This window comes from Phoenix dactylifera, chromosome 1 (assembly GCF_051530095.1).
Source record: "Phoenix dactylifera cultivar Ajwa chromosome 1, Ajwa_hap1_PhDact_Kaust_v1.1, whole genome shotgun sequence".
Taxonomy (NCBI): Eukaryota; Viridiplantae; Streptophyta; class Magnoliopsida; order Arecales; family Arecaceae; genus Phoenix; species Phoenix dactylifera.
This window is the reverse complement of record NC_143190.1, coordinates 49,128,247-49,145,020: the sequence shown is the minus strand read 5'-3', so window position 1 is coordinate 49,145,020 and position 16,774 is coordinate 49,128,247. Positions and strand designations below refer to the sequence as shown.

Genomic DNA, 16,774 nt, shown 5'->3' with positions numbered 1-16,774 from the left:
GCTAACCGCTTCACACTACCACTTCGTTGCTCGTTACCAAACTGGAGAGGAGCTATGGCATCTCCAATGAATCTCACGACCCTTGCCGATTGTAGTCGCCAGATAGAAATTAGGAAGTAGACGATCTTCGATTCTTCAAAACCCTAGATGCTCAAAGAGGAAAGAGGGACGGGTTCCGAACTAATTGAGGAGTGTAGAGTGAGTTCGAAGGAAAAGTGCGAACCGCGGAAGGCTAAATGGCTAATTGAATTAGGTTATTAAGTGCATCAACCATTTAGGTTAAAAGGATTAATGCGCTTATTATATGAATATCCGGATCCGAATCCGAGTAAACCAGGTTAATCCTAATCCGAATTTCTATATCTGGGAGATTTTTGAATTGATTATTTAGATCCGTATCCTGATTCGATGGAATAAAAAAAAAAAAAATCCAAATCCGATTCGAATGGGATATAGAGATAATTGGAGTCAGATATAATCCGACCCGCCCTACTTTGATCGCATATTAAGCTGTGATGAAAAAGAGGAAACCGACCTGCTTAACCGGCGATAATCTAGGCATTCTGGAATCTGGATGACGGGGGGTTCCAAATGGATGTTTGGTTCATACTCTCTTGCCAAAATCACCTTCCCTAGCGGCCAATTTTTACACCGAGGCCGGAGCTTTTTCCCTTGTAAATTTCCAAACTCGTATCTATCTTCACGTAGCATTATCCAGAAGACACAGCTAGCCCAATAAAACCGCCAAGGCCTTTCCATCCTTCCGTCCCGCCCGCCGAAACCCGAGCTTTAGCCCCGCCCTCCAGAGCTCCTCCCATGGCGAACACCTCAGGTAAGGATCTCAAAACCCTAGAAAGAAGAATAGAAAACCTCACCAACCACTTCCGCCCTCTTCCTTCCCCTTATCGCCCCCCTCGGTTAAGGACCTTTGTAGCTTCAGCGGATGATAGCTACCATCGCATCCACGGAGAAGTCCCAGTGAATGAGGCCTCGTGGAGAGCAGTGTGCAATGAAACCGGAAAGGAATTTACCGACATTATCTACGAGAAAGCTGTTGGAGAGGGGATTGCTAAGGTAATTTGGTGGATTAAGATTAATTGGTGGTTTCTATGCTTTGAATCTTTTGTAATTTCGTGAAAAATAATATCTGATATCACCTTAATGTCGTGGTTTCGGGTAATTATTGATAAAAAAAAACATTCTTTAGGTAAAATGCAATGTTTACTGCACGATTAAAGATTTAATTGTTTCATGCAGCAATGCATCTGGAATCACTTTAGTGTTGTGGTTTGCAGTCAATGATTATTTTAAAAAAAAACCTTCTTTAGCTAAAATTGCAATTTTTACTGCATGACATCACACCTTGTTAATATTATTTCCCCCCTTTTTGTCTTGTCTTTCCATTGTAGTCGAGTAATTCTAGGATAATTTTATGCATCGCCAAGATGCAACCTATAATCGATTACTATATATATAGATTGATTTCATAATAATCAACTATGGTGCAACTGATTAGACACTTCAGCAAATACTCATCATCCCAAAAGATCATCATAAAGGTATGTGAAAGCAAGACAGAACATGATAGATATAATGAAGCCTAATCAATGAAATATAACTAGTGCAACGAACTGAAAATAACTACAACAAAATAATAAAACAAATACTGTCAGTAAAATCGGATTCCAAAGATGTGATAGATGACAACGATGGTGATGATGATGGATGGAAATAATAATTGATAGACGAAGAAACGAGGGTTGGGCAAAAGATGGTGGTAGAACTAGTCGGATAGTTACCTCTGCAAGTTTAGTCCCTTCAATCTAATGAGAATCTTCAGGCCGCGCTCCACTAAGGTATCGAGATGAAGGATGATGGGGTCAAGAAGGTGGCTCCAAGAAGAAATAGATCAAGAAGCAGGATGAAAGATGAAGGAAAAATGGTCTCTTAGAACTTTGCTCACGGTGGCACTCACCTTTTTAGGATTTCTTCTTCTTTTTTTATAGGCCGAGTTACTGTTCCGTGAATAGTAACCAAGTCGGGTTACTGTTCCGTGAACAGTAATGGGTCAGATTACTATTCCATGAATAGTAACGAGTCGGGTTATTGTTCCCATGAACAGTGTTTTTTTTCTTTTTTTTCTGTGCTGTTTTCTGCAGATTTCTGCGTATTTATGTAGATTTATATTGTATCTTTTTTGTTCTCTTCTAACTTTTTTTCCTCCTTCTTCCATACATACACAATTTTATGTCCAAGACTATCATCCATCCTCCTTCGTTCCTATAGATGAGTGATGATTGTGGGCATTGAAGAAAGGCTAAGGCTTAAGCAATTAAGTGTGGTGGTTTGGAGTTGGGTTAGGCTTCCTATCACACCTAGGTGGACCTTTTTTGCTTGGCAATACTAGTACATGACTCGATTGAAAATCCAAGCCTAAACATGGCTTTGGATGGAAAATACAGAATCAACAAAAAACATAAACTATATATAAGATGGAGTCCTGAGACTACATCACAAACTCTTAACCTGCCTTGTGAAGATGAGTACATGAGGTATTTCAAGAAATGCACTATTGGTAATATTAATTTTATTTATTAGTTCCAGCCTAGCTTGTTGTGTAGGTTTAAGAGTTAGCAGTTGGTCCTGGTTTTCATGGTGAAGAGCTTAACATCACCATTATGCAGAAGATGCATGGCAATGTATGCGTCTCTGCTAGGAATTTGGAAGTGAAATATTAAAGAAAGGCCTAAATTGGAAATGAGTAGAAGTCGGATGATTCACCAAAGTTTTCTGGCAGTTTTCTAGTTACCTCTGCTTTAGGAGGTTAAGATAAATTTAAACTTTCTCAAAACATTTACTCAAAAAAGTTACTGAAAAATCAAATATGGTACTATTCACTGATGTCCAAAATAATTTTTATTCAGAGTCGCAAGCAGTTTATACCCATGAGACAGCGCTGCAAGAATGTCTGGATGGTACCCATGCACAATATTTTATGATACAAAATGCATATCTGCAGAATGAAATCGTACATACAATAAACTACCCATTGAACATGTATGAAGTCTAGTACCCTTTGATCTTTTTTTTTCCCGGAATCTCTAGATATTTCATACAGTTGCTCTCCCTCTTTTTTTTAACACTAGATAATTCATACAACTGCTTGACAGTTAGACAATATATACTTACATATATACATAAATATTTGTTTATATATGGGTAAAGGTACATACACAGTTACATATATGAATGCATGTTTGGTGTGTTTATGATATTTTTGTCGAAGATTGCAAACCTGAATATTCGACTTAATAGGTAACTGTCTTTTACTAATGCAGATTACGATCAATCGCCCAGAGAGAAGGAATGCTTTTAGGCCACATACTGTTAAAGAGCTTATTCATGCATTTAATGATGCTAGGGATGATAGCTCTGTGGGAGTCATCATTTTAACAGGGAAGGTATATCACATCGTATTTTTATGAGTATATATATTTTTTATCGAAGCATCATTTTTAGCAATGCTCTTTCGCCTGATGACACGCTATATGACACTTAAAAGTTTCTGATGGTTATGAAAGCTCAATGAAAGTATCAGTAACCTTTAATATTGGCACATACCTTTCTTATAAAGAGGCAAGATAATTTACTGAGATGTTTATTCCCAAAAAAAGAAAAACCTTAAAGTAGTCAGTGAGCTATTGTTACTTGTTTCTACTGCAAGTTTCAGCATTTCCATCTTTCTGTATGAAGACATAAAAATGAGAATTCCACAACAGACTTTATTCTTGAAAATTGTCAAATAGTTTGTGCAAACATGGTTTCCTATTTTACTATTTCAATGCAAATATTTTGAAGTTTAAATGGTTTGCTTTTAATAGGGAACAAAGGCCTTTTGTAGTGGTGGTGACCAGGCACTTAGAAGCTCTGATGGATATGCTGATTTTGAAAGTTTTGGTCGTCTTAATGTTTTGGATTTCCAGGTACATCTTTATGACTTTTCTGACTCTTACCAGTGCCTATGATGATATTGCTCAAGGTACCATGCACCATGTATATCAAGACAAAGGAGTGGGTAGAACTATTGATGTGCAACAATCATGACAATTACTTCATGCATGAACAGATGATGTATATCATGTTATTGGGCTGTTGTACTCTGTTCATGGGCATCATGAAGCTGTGACATGGTTGCTTTCCTATAGTTGAACTTTAGTGAAAATTGTTACCCGTTGATCATATAATATGATAAACTTTTGTTAATAGGACCTATGTACTTATTTTGTATAAGAGTGGAGTTACGACATGGTTGGATAAGAAGGTGGTGACTGATTTTGCTATGTGGATCCTGGATAATTTGTAGGTATCATGAGACTGATGTTCTTAATAAGTTCATATACTGATTATAATGAGATTTCCACATAAAAATGGTGAACATATTTTCCACGGCAATATTGCAAATTCAAGTTTTCATAATGCGCAATCAAGTTTCTAGCATCGTCTTTGTACATTGTTTTTTTTTAAAAACCTAAGCCTATGTGTCATTTTCTTGTGCAGGTCCAAATTCGTCGTCTTCCTAAGCCAGTTATAGCTATGGTACATTTTTTACTTGCAATTTGCTTGTTCACTGTTTAAATCATTTTGTTTGGACATTAACTTGCTTTCTTAGTTAAAATTAGGTAGCGGGTTATGCTGTTGGTGGTGGACATGTATTACACATGGTTTGTGACCTAACAGTTGCAGCAGATAATGCAGTTTTTGGGCAGACTGGTCCAAAGGTGCTTATTCTATTCCCAAGACAACTTGACTTTTCATTATTATTTTATGGGTTCAGGTTGTATCTTTTGTGCGAAAGAATGACTCCTTTTTTTGTGATGTGCACCGTTGGATCGTGCAATAGCCACTACGAGATCTGTGCAGGCAGATGAAAGAGAGAGTTTGGAGTGCTTTGAGAGCAGTGCGAGGCATGATCCAACGGTTGATGTCGCGAAAGAAGATCAATCATTCTTTCACGTGAAAGATACAACCCAAACCCTTATTTTATTCTGTTTGTAAGGCGTAATGTGAATATCTTTCCCTACCTTTCTCACTTAACAACTTCTATGATGATAAGTGACATGCAAAAATATACTCTAGGCATTCTGGGGTGTGATTTAGCTTGAGCTGCCTAAATCATCTTAGCTTTACAATTTTCTTCTTTCCTTGCTAACTGTTGCATTTGGGAAGTTTTGATGCTGGCTATGGGTCTTCCATCATGTCCCGCTTGGTAAGCTAACCATCTGAGGTAGATGTTTTTAATGATGTATGCCTACTTCTTCCAAGGAGAAGTTAAAGGGATGTATTTTAGAGAATCCCCTCTTGGGGTGTTTTGCTAGTTCCTTCGAGGAGCATTTGTTTCACGTCATGGAACAACACCTTTTTTTTATGGCAGGTTTGCTTGTTATAAATCTATTTTTAAATATTAAAATTAAAATCATGTGGTAATTGTATCTAATCTGATTGCCCGCATATTCTACTTCATGATTTCATGGCAAACCAGGTTGGCCCCAAGAAAGCACGTGAGATGTGGTTCCTGTCATGATTCTACAATGCTTGTGAAGCAGAGAAAATGGGACTTGTGAATGTTGTAGTGCCGGTGAGTTTAATATATGATAAATCGATAGCAGATCATTTTTTTGCGTTGCTTTTTAAAAATTTTAGAAAACATGAAATTCTTGAGAGCTAATTGAGTGCTGCGTGTATCTGTCACTACCCTCCCCACTTATCCATTTTCTCTTTAATTGTTCTAGGACAGGTCATTCTTGTAATTATGACTGAAACATTATCCATTTGGACACTTGTATTAATTCTTTAGCATTGGTTCTTCACATGGGAGATAAATCTGTTCAAATTTTTCAAATCTTCTCACAACTTCAATCCATGATCTCTTATGCTTCCTCTTTCCTGATTATTCCTCACTAATTGAAGTCAACACTTAAAAATGGTCCAGTTTGGCCTTATGAACATGCTCACCATCACCAATTTGTTTTCCATGTCCTTGTCCTTTGTTGACATGACTTCCGAGCTCTACCTGACCATATTCATTTGGAGTATTTTCCTTCTTTTTTTTACCACAAATCCACTTCAGCATCTTTATTGTTGCAAACATTTTTCTTGTGATTTTAATAAATTCACATAAAGTATGTGGACTTTCAAACTTGAAATACATATTCTTGTGGTTTTTCTACTGTCGATGTACTGAAATACAAAACAAAATCTGGCCACAAACAAGTAAATTTTAGGTTCAAGTAGCTAAATTACTGTCATACCATAAACTATCTTAAGAGAAGTATCCTGGTATTCCACACAATTATATATGATTTAAATTTTATGAAAAACAAGTTTAAGGGTTGATTTGCTATCATATTATCCACTCTTTTCTAAGAAGTAACCTAGTACATCAACAAAGTATGTGATTCAGAATTTGTGACAATGTGGCTGTCAAACAAAAATACATTGCTTTTATCAGTCGAAATTGGGTTCTCATGACATCAATCAAGTCAGGGAAACAACCATTTAACCTGGTAAAAACATGGTCGGGCATTTTAGAAGTGCTACAGTTACCATGTAATTCATTTATTTTTTGATTGTAGAAAGATAGGGGGATGACAAATTTGTGCTTTCTCTACAGCTTGAGAAATTAGAAATGGAAACACTGAAGTGGTGCCGCGAGATCTTAAGGAACAGCCCAACAGCAATACGGGTGCTTAAATCTGCTCTTAATGCAGTAGATGATGGCCATGCTGGTCTCCAGGTATTGTTTATATAGACACAATGTTGAATGGTGAAGAAAATTTTAAAATTCATTCATGTATGTGTTTTCTCCATGCATTCCACCAGCCACCTCTGAAAAATCAAATGATCTAACTTTTTAACTCCTAGTTACATACATCCAGCCAAACTACGAAGGTGCTAGAGCAATCTTAGGCTACGGCTCTTGTTGCTAGAGCAATCAAATTTGATATTTTCACTCATTTGTGCATCCATGTAGCTTTAACTTCCTCATGATAACTGCCATGTTGACTAGAATAATTTATTTGTGCAGGAGCTGGGTGGCAATGCGACACTCCTCTTTTATGGCACAGAAGAGGCAAATGAAGGAAAAACAGCTTATATCGAGCGACGGCGCCCAGACTTCTCAAAGTTTCCCAGGAGACCTTAATGAAACACTATATCAGGCATTGTGTTTTGATGTACTGATATTTTCTTTCATTTTCAATAATAATATGCTGCTGGTAATTATATTTATTGTCGAGTTGACTAGAATTTGATCTTTTTGAGCAAGTAAAATTGAACCATTGCAAAATATAAGGTTATGATCATCCAATTTTAAAATGGTGCAAGTTCATTATCCAAATTAGGCAAATATATTCCTCTTTCCAGTTATGCGTATTTTTTTATTCTCCATTGCTAGGCTCTGTTTGATGGTTGCGAAAATTTAACAAAAAAAAGTAAAACAATAAAAAACAAAAGAAAGATTTTCATGTATTTGATTGAAGTAAGAAAATTAAAAAAAATTAAGATATGGTTCAATTATTTTGAACCACTCACGTTCTTGTATTTTTTTTTCTTCTCCAAATCATTATTTTTTTGGATAAAATGTTAAAGAAAAATTTGAAATCCGATGAGAAAGAGAGTGGGGAGGAGATATGAGAACAGAGCGTACCAGGGGGAAGCATCCACGTAGTCAAGACTATTTCTTATTTACAAATGCGATGACAGTAGAAATTATATCTCAAACATACAATCTCTTGGTCCAAAAAATTAATTTTTAGAACACTCCATCCTCTTCGACAAATCTGTCACGTCATTAATCGAATCGCCGCAATCTCCTCAGAATCAAAATCAGCTGAAAGACATCAAGGCAAAAAACTCTCCCGCAAACCAAACTTTCGTTTGCCACGTCACCAACAAATAAAAAAACTCTAATATAAGACATCCAAACTAACTCTATTTGGTTACGTGGTTGTTAATTAATTCTTCGATTGTACGTTCTATGTTCCGTTCCTCAGCGGATCTCTTCACCCTGCTTTCCCACCGTCTTTTCTTCCCTTCCTCTTCTTATCTCGTTCCATCCCTCTGCGTCTCCATTCGAGTTTTTTATTATTTTCTTATCCTCATATCCAATCGTTTCGGAATACGAAGACGAATCAATCGAGAAATTCCCTTCAAAAAAATTCAATCGAGAGAGAGAGGAGGATAGGGAAAAGAGAAAGGGAATCGGGATGCTTAGGGTTGGAGCGAAGAGGCTGCTAGGGTTAGGCTTAGGACATCGGGCCCCGGCCCTTCCCGGGGCCGCCGCCGGCTCCGGGGCGGCGGCTGTGGTGGTGAGGGGGTACCACGAGAGGGTGGTCGATCACTACAATAACCCCCGGAACGTGGGGTCCTTCGACAAGAACGACCCGAATGTGGGGACGGGGCTCGTGGGCGCCCCGGCCTGCGGTGACGTGATGAAGCTCCAGATCAAGGTCGACAAGGAATCCGGCAAGATCGTTGACGCCTGCTTCAAGACCTTCGGCTGCGGCTCCGCCATCGCCTCCTCCTCTGTTGGTCGGTTCTTTGTCCTCGCCTTTTTGTTTTTCTCCCAATTTTTGAAAACTATCGTTTGATTGATTCCTGACGCAGCAGCTTTAATTATCTCTCTAATTAATGGTTTTTTTGATAAAAGGTTTGTTTTCCTGAATCGATGCTGAAGGAGATTCTGATTGACACGAAATTTTGTGGGAATTGTGGAATCTGGAATTTGATAATGTTCACCAGTAGCGTGACTGCACTGAGGAGAAATTACTGTTGATTTTATGATCATATCCTGTTGTATTTAACAGGAATAGGCTTTTGATATGAGAAATTAGGTCAAATTCGGTCGAATTAGCGTATCTGATTTTTGATGTGGGAAAATCTAAGAGACGATCTACTGAATTTTCAGAATTTGTTGAAGGAAAAGCGATTGAGTTCTTAAATAAGCAGAATTTGTAGGACTTAAATTGCATCTTTCCAATACTGTAGCTTCCTAACTAAAATGGTGACAAAATAGCTTGCCTAGCTGGATGTTTTTTTTGTCAAAATGTTACAGTGCTTACAATTTCCTGTTGAGCCAGGCCACATTCTACCTGATTGTGGATTATGATATGTCACTGGACTAGGTGTGATGGAATACAATTCGCAATTCCATAGAACATTTATCCACTTTATGCCTTTCAGCATATTCTTTGTGTCAGCTGCACTGTTTTTTTGGTAGGTCAATTTCTTTTTTTGGGCCCTTGTATGAGGTTTATTTGAAAATATTCCATAAAATTTTATGTGGCATGGTATTATTAGCTTAAAACATCAGTAAATGCTTCGTCTTGTCAAAGGCTTGGAACATTATTTTATGTAGGGTTTTTACTCCCAGTATGGGATGCATATGTTTATCCATCTTTCCGTTGTCTTCATTGAGTCAATAAGTTTTGCTTATAGTCTTTGATTTCGCTTCGTTGCAGCTACTGAATGGGTAAAAGGGAAGCCAATGGAGGAAGTACTATCCATCAAGAACACGTAAGTAACTGTTTTCATTCAATGCTGCTTTTTTATGTTATATTTTTAACTCATGTATCATTCCTTGTTGTTCTTTTTCTTATGCACTAAGCTTTAGTCAGCTTTACCCTTTATGATGTGGGTTTCCTTCGATCTATTTGCATTGTTTCATTGCTTCACATCTCCTTTCATTTATTTCTTAGTGGTACGTGGGATATTATTTTTGCCATAACAAACAAAGGATATATAAGTATCTTGAACTCACTGTGTACAACCGCATCTCATAATAGAGATCCAAAATTGACTTTGTTGTTGTAGGTTTAACATTTTGGTACTTGTAGCTAGTAATTTATCATGTACCCTTGTTATGAGGGGAGAGAGGATGCATAGGGTTGCCCCTGCTCCTGCTATTGCAACATATATAATTAATTTACAGCCATGTATACTGTGTGAAGGGGTACCTGAGCTTTTTACTTGGTTCCTGTGCCATTTTGCTTCTCTTCTTTTTTGTTGCAACATCAAAATTTTAGGACAAGCTCTACTAGCTACATTGCCATTAATCTAGCTCCAGCCATCATTCCCCTCACTAGAAATAGTCCAAAAAGTAATGAGAGAGGATGTTATTCATAAGTTGCATTGGTTGATTGAAAATAAATGATTGTAATGTTGAATGCATATTATTTAGGCATCATATTTGGCTAGATGCCCCATTTTGTTATTAGTTGACATTAAGAACAAGCTGTTTTGACACTTTCCATTTTCACACACATGATCAAGCCCAGTTTTGTTGATTTCATAAAAGGTTAGCCCTCAATCACTTACCTCTTGCCTTCTGAATGAAACAATACTATTTGCTAACCTGCTAGTAATAATTGCCAAACAGCACCTTCTTAAAAGAGATAATGTTAACTAGCCATGTTAATGTATTTACTAACCCAAACGGCACCTAATTACCAAAGACAGCCTAAAGGAACTTCATGAATTTAATGTTTTGGAATGCTAAGTATTATAATGTGGAAACAGTCCTGACTCTTGTTTCCTTAAATAGCTGGAGATATCTCTCCTGATAGAATGGTCAGGTTTGCCTTGTGGTATGTGTAAGGCATATGCTACAGAATGCTCATTTTTTAATGTTATAACCAAGGTTCGCATACCATGGTTATAACTACTTAACAAATTGATGGAAGCAGTCAGATGGTATCCAATTGTAGAGAAGAGTTATTATTAGCTTGATGGAGAATATCATGCCTTCTCTAGTTCTCTTCTTTAGCCTTTTGTTTGTCATTGAGCAACATTTCCAATTTGTTGGGGGATGATATAGATGTCACCATAATGTTTAGTAGAAATCGAATTAGAAATTTTTGTTTGCCCAAAGAACTCAATTAGTTTTTTTTTGGGGGAAAAATGGACCAGAAAAAAACTTGGTGTTTTCTGAGCCTTATTGACTATGTCTAAATCCTTGTTGGTCACTTCAAATGACTGCTTATTCATCAATTTTTATGGTATAATGGAGATGTGATAGTGGAAAAACAAAATGTAATTCGTAAGCAAGTTCTGAATGTTTCATGTTTCGTTCATTAGCAGTATTGTTTTTTTTTTTCATAAAATGTCATGGTTGACTTTCACATGATATGTCATGGTCATGCATGTAAATTTTTTTGTCCTGTTCCACATCTTTTAAGCTTTGTAGAAGGCAAGATGGCATCGATTTTATGGGCATCTGTATAAGATGCTATCATACTTGAAAACTTGCATAATGGTTGATTTTATGGTTATTTTCTATTCAAAAGAAGTAGAACTCTAGATATTGTCTAATCTGAAGCCTTCAGATGAAATTTTGTTATCAATTACTACACTTTCTTATTTGGAAATCTGACATTTCTGTGTGCAGAATTACATTGTAAATCTGTATGGACTATTGGATAATGTTGATTGATGCAGAATTACAAATTAGTTCTTGTTTTGTGTAGTGTGTGATTTAATTCACATAATGTGGTCAGTGGAAGGTTGTAACAGAGAAGAGTGAACAGGCAGGATAAGAGTAGGAGACTAGATATGGAGTTTGGACAAAAATAATTTAGGGGCCTCCTCTTATGATCACATAGGGAAAGCCTAATTGGTCACCTTGTGTATAAAGGACATATCTTGAAGGCTAATTGGCCTAGAATCTCCTCACTGAAGGTTACTCTTATCCTCATTGAATCTTTCTGTAGACTCCAACATCACGCTGATTCCCGTGCTCAGTACATTTCATCTTGTCACCAGGCATCAAGTGGTGTTCAGAAATGTGAACTCCAACCTCCAGTGAGTGGCAATGATTTGATTGATCTAAGCTTAATACTGAAGGGAGGCCATTGGAATCATAGATTTCAGAGGCTTGAGCTGGCCAAGCTCAAGGTCTATGGTGGATTTGGAATTAGTTCTGGATCTTATGTCAGCTTCCTACTTGAAGTTGAGAGCTAGATTCACTTTTGGGGTTTGGATCCAGGGTGACCTGTCATGGTCTCGTAGGATTGTGCGGACATGGGTATGTGGCTTGTGTACTTGTAAGTGACTTGGGTGATGGATAGCCTCATCATCCCATGACATACATCCTGCTTGTGGGAGATCCAGTGGAGCATGACCACTAGCAGAGCTGGGGTAATGGAACTGTAAGGCGATGATGGTTATCTTCAGCCATGATGAGAGAGGATGAGGTTGGAAAAGAGTGAAAGGGCAGGGAGGGCAGAAACAGTTTTATTTTTTGTTTTTGGGTTGAAGGGAGCTGGATGGGTGGGTTTTGGAGGTCTGTCACTGTCCGCATCCAGGGGTGGCGGGAGAAAATAGGAAGGGAGGGTTGATGAGCTTTTGAGAGAGGCCTTTGGATGGAAAGAACAGAATTGGAAAAATCTGCATGTGAGTGTTTTGGATTAGTTGGCTTGTAGGCTTTGTATTGTATATTGTGATAATCAATAGAACCCTTTCCATATTATTGACTAAGAGAAGCTCTCTGGTGTGATTTATGAACATGGAATTGACCATGGAGAGACTTATTAATTAAATTTAAGTCATCATATTAATGAATTTGTCATTGTACATGTTGCCGCCGAATCCGGACCAAGGTGGGAGTGCAGCTCGGATGACCCTGAGGTCGGCTGGAGGTGGGTTGAACAAGCCGGTTGATGTGTTGGGTGCTGGGTTCCTCCGGAGATGGTTTGCAAGAGGTTCGCTTGCCGGAGAGTTTCCAGTGGGGGGCTCTCCAATGTCTAAGTCAGAATAACATGACAATAGTATGGAAGAGAGAAAATTTTAGCAAGGTATCGTCTCTATGAATAACATTGCATGCGCACTTGAGGTCCCTTAGGCTGCCTCTTTATATAGGAGAGCCTATTTTGTCGTCATCTGGCATGACGTGGCGTGCAATGATAGCTAGATAACGGCTAGTAGTACTGCCGAGGCATGAGTGCCAGTTTGTGTGGGTGGCGGGTAGCGTTGGTGGGGCGCAGGCCGTGGCACTACCGCGACTGCGGGCTGCCAGAGTGATAAATTGTTGGGATTGTCAGTTCTTGTCGACATGTATTGATTATTCTCTTCTGCTAATGGCTCCTTAGCTGTTTGGCTCCTCGGCCGGCCAAGGTAGCCCACTTCAGTTGGTTTGATGGGGCCGAGGTTGTTCTCCTCAGCTTATGTCTGAGGTAAAAGACATAGGTTTGGCCCAAAGTCGAGGTGTCCAATATTTTTTCCAACAGTACATAGTCCCTTATTAGAGATTCTTGAAGGCTAAAATAAGCCTGCAGCCATGCAGTCTGATTTGAGAATGATCTCTACTTGGTGATGTCAGGACTTTGTGTACAGAGTTTGAGTTAAAATAAGGCTCATAATCAATTGAAAACTTTGTCATTACAAACTACTGACTTTCTTAAATGTAAATGATTTCGGACCTGCATTTGGCCTGTAGGCAACTAAGCTAAAGACTTTTAGTACTTGCTAATATTTATCCCTGCCCCATTCGTTCCAGTGCATGAAGACTATTGAAGGGGGAAACATAATTTTCAAATTACTAAAAATATTAATGCAACCATATAGTGCTGGCCATACATGCCGTCAACTTATGCCTTTTTTCCTTGCATGAAGACCAAGTCACCATATGTTGCATCATGCAGGGGCAGAGCCAGAATTTCTCTGCCATGTTCATTTTATCTTCAATTAATAATATATATAAAAAAATAAAAGATATTAAAATATATTAAAAATCAATGAAAGATTATTTATTTTTGTTGAACTGAAGGAGTAGATCATGCTAACTAATTTTCGAAAATATCTTTATAAATTGCAACTTGCTAAGCTACACACTTCATGTTAGAGGGGAAGCATCGGCAAGGATGGAGCAATTGACTCTTTTGAAATGAATCTTTAAGATTAGTTTTAAAGATTTGGACCAGAGTGGGTGGGAAGTTTTATTTCTATTGTGTTAAATTCTGAAATTTTAAAAGATTGTAGAGAGTTCTAATCAAGATATTCGAGAGATAATCACATGGATCCTCTCCAATCCAAACAATCTTGTAATCATGGCCATCAATGTACATGATTGTATCAGGCCTCCTGCCATAAATGTATATGATGTCTCATCTATTGTGCAAGGCTGCTGGATGTGATTGCGGTACAAAGATACCAGCCTTTGTAACACTCGTCTCTTGGGTTGAGGCCAGAAAGAGTATTTGAACTAATAGGAAAAATTTATTGGTGGGGTCAATAAGTGTAAGTCTTGAGAGCCAATTCAGACACAAAAAAAAAGGAAAAAAGAAATCCATTGCTATTATTATCTGCTTGTGATTTAGTCCAAGGCTCCTGGGTGCTGTCTAGCTGTCTAAGGTTTTCATGACGCAAGTCTTAGTTTTGAAGGGCAAGTTTGGGATATTTTGTACTGGGCTTGTAGGTGCTTACCAATTCTCTTCTTGCAGATTAAGATCTTCAATTGTGGAATGCTAAATGACATCCAGTGTATACAATATTTGGAAGAGTGCAAGTGATTCACATACTTAGTGTTTCACCTCCTCATTTCTCTTTCTTTGCCTCCTGCCAAGCATCTCCTATCCTTCCCTATTGTATCTCATATTGTTACTATGTATGGAAGTATTTTTGTCTTTTGTTAGATTGCTTCATTATGTATATATATGCACAATCAAGACTTGGTTGTGCGGCGATGCCTTACATGAAAGATGTGGGCACACTTGTGCAGTGAAATGCAGAAGCCAATGCAGCAAGGAGCATAGGCCTGGAAACAGTTTTAGCAGGTAGGTTCAGATAAGATAGAAGGAACTCAGACATGATTAAAGGTTCGGGGCTTTTTTTTGTGGGGTGGTGGTGGTGAACGATTATAAGTACGCGATAGAACAACTTTTGTACAATACTATTTTGTGGAGTTTTGGGGGACTGAGTCCTGAGAGAGGCCAAGGAGGGGAGAATCAGGGTGCGCAGTTCAAACACACTATGATGCCTGGACCCTTTGGTTTGGCCTTAAATATTTGCTTTGACCCTTAAACATGCGTATTCATATAAAAACCATATAGGTTTATTGCAAAAAAAAATGTTATTGAAGGATCTGACACTTGGACATGCACTCATTCAGGGACATAGACAGATATGCACTTAAATCCAATTCGTGTACCCCAATCTGTGTAGCATGGACATATTGACATGGAAACACCAGAGGTTCTTAGTATTACATTGTCTCAAATGTATTGCACTGGCTAGGGTTTATGAAGAAAATTCTACTTTAAGCAGTACTAGTGGGAGTTCAGATGACTTGGATACTGGGTTCTGTAGAATGCGGACGGACCTGTTTTGCTTTTAGATGTTCTTCTTGCCTTGCTCTTCCAAACAAAATACTGAATAAGGGAGGAAATTGTTGTGTGATGTTGTATCCTACATTCTCTTTCATGTTTCTCTCACCGTTCGAAGTTTGGATCCTGGACCATATCTTAACCAGACAATGAAGTTGAAACAGCTATCTAACATGAAAAGCTTTAGACTGAGATGACTATTATACACTTTAGACAAATAGGAATCATTGCTCTGCAATTTTAAACCTGAGATGACCATTGTACACTTTAATCAATCATTTTTAGAAAATAGCTTTGGTGCAATGTTGGGTATTTGTTATTATGAGACGCATTGGCAGTTCAAATTTTGAACAATTCAGCTGTGCCATATATATGTTGCTGGTTGGTGTTCCCCATATGCTAAGAGGCAGACAAGAGTATTGCATGCAATAATTAGGTACTTGCTTAAAAAAGAAGATTTTATTTGAGATGACATGGACCTTCTCTTACATATAATTTTGCCTTATATTGCAGGGAAATTGCAAAACATCTCTCACTTCCACCAGTGAAACTCCACTGCAGTATGCTCGCCGAAGATGCTATCAAGGCTGCCATAAAGGATTATGAAGCAAAGAAAACCAGGATGGCTCAACAAGATTCTGAGTCTGTACCAGATGAGAAGGCAGCTGATGCTTAAAAGTAAATTTGATGTTTGAGATTGTGTATTAGTTATGACAAACAGCTGGTCCTTCTGGCTGTTCCATAATAAGAATGGCTGCTGATGGGCTTGAGTCTGCCTGTAAATCTGAATTTATTATCCCGAGGAGTATTAAGAATGTGAACCAACTATAAAGCTAGTTATGGTTGCCATTTCTGGTTACATCTTTATGATGGTGAAAATTTTGGGTTTCAGCATACTGGGTCAAAACTATTCTCCCTGCTATCGGGACTGGGAAATTTTTGCAGGATTTTACTGATCTATTTGTGAAAAAGATGGTGCCAAGCCGGTTTCTTATATGTTGTCCATACCGGTCAGGGTTTGATGCTAGCTGAATCATCGTGTGGGATTGCTCACCCACCGTGTGAACCAGTCTTCCATTGTCATATATGAGTCCTCTGTGGAGCTCATCTATGAAGGGGAATGAAAATGTGGAGTTTCTAAAAGGTGCTGTTCCCCCACAACCACATCTCTGAACGTAGAATTGAGGATCGGTTGTTTTAGGTTTCCTGTATAATAATCTCTAGCTATCTTTGCTTGACATAGCTTTTTTCCATGTAACTATTTGAACCTGAGGCCTTGGTGAAGGCTGTGACACGTCGTTAGGAGCAACGCTGGCCAACCAGACGTTTTCAAGGTGTGGCAGCTTCTTACTCGTGTCCGTTTGCTGGTGGTCCTTTTCATCCTTCAGCTGACAGAAGCC

At 38.2% G+C, this 16,774-nt stretch overlaps 1 protein-coding gene and 1 pseudogene across 2 annotated transcripts; both read left to right on the top strand.

Moving 5' to 3' along the window:
• The first annotated feature begins 502 nt into the window (after positions 1–502).
• On the top strand, positions 503–9,573 carry LOC103723461 (1,4-dihydroxy-2-naphthoyl-CoA synthase, peroxisomal-like; annotated as a pseudogene). The gene is made up of 10 exons (XR_015968990.1): positions 503–1,074; positions 3,339–3,461; positions 3,882–3,983; positions 4,558–4,596; positions 4,680–4,781; positions 5,222–5,266; positions 5,540–5,635; positions 6,671–6,793; positions 7,085–7,217; positions 9,519–9,573. The product of XR_015968990.1 is annotated as a 1,4-dihydroxy-2-naphthoyl-CoA synthase, peroxisomal-like (transcript).
• On the top strand, positions 8,028–16,233 carry LOC103723460 (iron-sulfur cluster assembly protein 1-like). Its single transcript, XM_008814371.5, has 3 exons — positions 8,028–8,589; positions 9,519–9,573; positions 15,888–16,233. The coding sequence occupies exons 1-3, from the start codon at positions 8,265–8,267 to the stop codon at positions 16,048–16,050; spliced, it is 543 nt and encodes a 180-aa protein (XP_008812593.1). The 5' UTR covers positions 8,028–8,264; the 3' UTR covers positions 16,051–16,233.
• Positions 16,234–16,774: the final 541 nt, after the last annotated feature.

Bases quoted from the DNA above. Each gene is read 5' to 3' on its own strand.
- LOC103723460 (XM_008814371.5), top strand. From the start codon at position 8,265: ATGCTTAGGGTTGGAGCGAAGAGGCTGCTAGGGTTAGGCTTAGGACAT. The intron at 8,590-9,518 runs GTCGGTTCTTTG...GCTTCGTTGCAG, and splicing joins CATCGCCTCCTCCTCTGTTG to CTACTGAATGGGTAAAAGGG. The intron at 9,574-15,887 runs GTAAGTAACTGT...CTTATATTGCAG, and splicing joins GTACTATCCATCAAGAACAC to GGAAATTGCAAAACATCTCT.